General features: G+C 38.4%; 1 protein-coding gene across 1 annotated transcript in view; it reads left to right on the forward strand.

Annotated features, from left to right (window-relative positions):
• The first annotated feature begins 231 nt into the window (after positions 1-231).
• LOC104944599 (glutamate receptor ionotropic, delta-1-like) overlaps positions 232-4,015 on the forward strand; it is a 6,581-nt gene continuing 2,797 nt past the window's right edge. Inside the window, exon 1 of the mRNA XM_010770158.1 lies at positions 232-412. Coding sequence (XP_010768460.1) covers positions 323-412 — 90 coding nt within the window. The 5' untranslated portion in view covers positions 232-322. The remainder of the gene's footprint in view (positions 413-4,015) is intronic.

Here is a 4,015-nt window from a genome sequence, read left to right on the forward strand (position 1 = left end):
CTCCTAACAGCCAATCAGAAAGCAGCTTTTTGACAGGTAGTGAAGTTTTAACGTGGATCCATAAACTAAAGTGTGCGCAGACGGTTTATGTTGTGTCGCCCTGTAGCAATAAGATCTGTTTCCACATCCATAACCCCTGAAATGTCACTGTGTCACGTCTTATTGCTAATTATATGTCAATGTGGACGCCCGTGTTCTCCCCTCCTTCTTCTACATCTATCCTTTTTGTATCATTTTATTCTTTTACACTTGACTGTCTATGATCTCGTGCAGGTTACTAAGGATTACAGACTGGCAAGGGTTTCTGGTCCATTGACATATAATGACATTACAACTGCTTCATCGGAGGGGAGGAGGGACATTTGGACAGACAGAGAGAGAGGCTGGGATGAAGCAGAAGCTATTGATACAGGTCAGAATAGACCTCCTACACAACTATCAAAAATAATACAAAATACAGCATAAATAACTACATCTGTGCCGGCCACAAGGTTTGTTTTTGGTCTATTTTCTTAATCCGTCACCGAGCAGAGAGGCATCATAACCGCAGTTTCTGTAGCCTTCTGAGTTCTGGAAATCAATGAATAGATAAATATAAAAAATATAGGTAGCAAAGCAAGGAGATGTGTTAAAGGGACTAAAAGGTTTATTTCAGCTTTGCAACGTACGACATCCACACATTTGTCCTTCATTTTAATCAAAAATGAAACACCATGACTGCGATAACATATCTAATAACCTTTATTGAATTGTTATGTATAATATTATTCATATTTCTCTTAATATAGGAGCTCAGAAAATGTGGCAGCTGTAGTTTAATTACCCGCCACTAATTAAAAACAAAGCTTAAATGAGACTTTTTGCCGTTACAGTTTGTTAAAACTTCCAACGATAAAAACAATAAATCGAAAATCATACAATTATTTCCAGAACCTGATGTTGCAGCTCTTTGATGAACAAACAGCCCTATTCGGTTAAGGAACAAAACAAAAAAACACACTTTGCTTTTAATTGTTAGTGTATTTGCATGTTGGTGTCTCTCTATGCAGACGACATGTTCATTCAACGTTATCTCTGCATTAGAAACCCTCGTGGTTCTCACGGTGCCTTTTTCTGTTTCTCCCTGCTCTGTTTCCCTTCATCTTTAACTGTGTACACATTTCATAAGGGCTCACGTTACTTTACGTGTTGTTGACATGTTGAACAGGAGAAATAACGGTTACACTGTGAGGGGAAACCCTAAAACAGCTCCGTGCCTTTTCATGCACGCCCTCTTACAATATTACATGTAGCCTATTTAAACCTGGAACGACTCAACAAGAAAGCACGAGTTCTTATCCTTAAAACATACTTTTGAAATGTTTCTGACACATACGTTGAGTCAGTATTGAGATCTATCATCAAACCGTTTTATCCAAGTCCTTTGAGCACATTTAAATGTAAAAGATATGTTTCAGTTGCAGAATTGCTCATGAGGAAGAAATTAAAGACATAAATATGTTGAAGTTTGACATTTTACACAACGCTGCGTTAAGAAAACTCATATTTTCAAAGTTCTACTTCCAGATTAGCCTCACAAAACCAGATTACTTAAAAAAACTCAGATTATATTCCAAGATAATGGGATTTGTTGTTAGCTAATTTAGCACATTAGCCTTGCAAAGCTACGTTGGTTCCAAAAGCATCCAGCGAACATTCAAACTAGAAGTTAAAACGTATAACTTTTATTATGTTCCCCAGAGCAACCGCTGCACTTTAGCTAAGTAGCCATGATGGCGGTCATTAAAATAATTGTCAGAAATTATGAGTGCACCGTCCAGTTTATAAAGCCCTTTACCATTCTCCTCTGACTCAGTTATTCCACAGAAATAGAAAGTGTAAGAGCAGGATTACGCAGCTTGAGACCCAGCAGGTCAGCTGCAGGTTTGACACAAAGGTTAAGAAGACAACCTCCAATCACAGAGCTTCACTTAAACATCACTTAACCAATTAACTGAAACATGTCCACTTCAGATATTGAGGACAAACTCCTCTGACAGCGTCATTTGCACTTCAGCTACTGTAGTGTAGACATGTCAATGAAAAACGTAGGCTCCTCCAACAGAGCCTCATGAATATATACAGGACACACAACTAATAAAACAGATCAATAGTGCAAGAGGATATTTTGAGATGTGCAAGTAAATACAAAGAAAGATTAAAAACAGAATAGAAATAGTGCAAGAAAGTAATAATAATAATGATCAAACAATCAGACAATCTAAAACTGAACGTATTCAACACTTCCTCACACAGTCCACTTCAACGCATGAACATCTAACGGATTATTACTTAGGAAATGGAAGAAATATCTAATTGAACACAATATGAAACAGATCAAAGAAGAGAATGTTTTGAGATGTGCAAGTAAATACAAATAGAATAGAAATAGTGCAAGAAAGTAATCACATAATCTAAAACTGAATAAATTGCCTGTAATACTTGTCCTCACACAGTCCACTTCAACGCGTGGACATCTAAAGGANNNGATTATTACTGATCAAACAGATCAAATAAAATAGTGCAAGGGAATGTTTTGAGATGTTCAAGTAAATAGAAATAGAAATAGAATAGAAATAGAAATAGAATAGAAATAGAATAGAAATAGAAATAGAAATAGAATAGAAATAGAAATAGAATAGAAATAGAAATAGAAATAGAAATAGAATAGAAAGTAAGGGTCCAAAATGAACCAGAGCTCAGCCCACTCCACAGTCCTTTATTTGCAAAGTCACAGGAGGGAGAGTGCTTTAAAATCCCTCCTCCACTCATTAGAGGAAGTTGTTTGTGAGGCTTTCAGACTTCCCTCCTCTGCACTTACATCCTCAGCCTGTCTTTAACGACCAGCTGAGGTTTTAATCCCCGGCATTTATTTATTCAGGGCTAGCCGCCAGTTTTGAGGGCGCTGAAAACATATTTTAATGAGACGCCAGTCGGGAAACAATAGCCCGAACGGAGATGTTTTAATTGTCTCTGAGCGGAGGGAGAGAGATCTTTCAGACAACAAACACGTCGTATTTGTATACGTTGGATAAGGTTTGAAAAGCTGCAGACAGATGCTCAGCCTCGGAGGATCAAGATCTGGAGAATCTGAGCTTTCCTCAAGTGTGTTTTCACACAGGATGTGCTTCCTCACTCTCTACCTCAACAAACAGCCTTTTCATCTCAGATCAAAACCAGCTGTGGTGCTGTCATTGTAATAAACCTGGACTGATTTGCAAGAAAGGAAAAACTATTTAGATATCTGTTTATAGTTCAGGCAAAACAACCGTGAGCTAATCTTGAAATTTGCTAAAAATAATATCATTTAAACACAGAATGTCCTTTTTTAGACGTCAGAGCTAAAATCTAAAATCAGGGAATGTCCTGTGGCTCCTTCAAAATAATAGGCATGTAAGAACAGTTTTATTTGCATTTACGGAAACGTTTCAATCGTAAAAATCTAAAATTATAATGAAATAATCAAAAGGATCGCTTACAGCATCTTCTATTCATAATGTCCTCACACAAGCATGAACACCTAAAGGATTATTACTTATAGAAAATGGATGAAATATCTAAATGAACATAATCTGTGGGCGTCAGGGTGGGTTTGTAAATAACTTCTGAATATCTAATAATGTGTGTTTTAATATGTAAATGTGTCATGTGCATTGTTCTGAATATCACTTGTGTCACTTTGATGAGTTACTGTGACTAATACCATTTACCTCTGAGTGGAAGTGAAGCCAATGCTGGAGCCAAGCCACGATGCGTTCAGGGACACGTGCTGCGTGTAGGGACACGTGATGCGTTCAGGGACACCTGCTGCGTTCAGGGACACGTGATGCGTTCAGGGACACCTGCTGCGTTTAAGGGACACGTGATGCGTTCAGGGACACGTGCTGCGTTCAGGGACACGTGCTGCGTTCAGGGACACCTGCTGCGTTCAGGGACACGTGCTGCGTTCAGGGACACGTGCTGCGTTCAGGGACAC

The sequence above is a fragment of the Notothenia coriiceps genome, unplaced genomic scaffold, assembly GCF_000735185.1.
Source record: "Notothenia coriiceps isolate Sejong01 unplaced genomic scaffold, NC01 NC01_scaffold00008464, whole genome shotgun sequence".
Taxonomy (NCBI): Eukaryota; Metazoa; Chordata; class Actinopteri; order Perciformes; family Nototheniidae; genus Notothenia; species Notothenia coriiceps.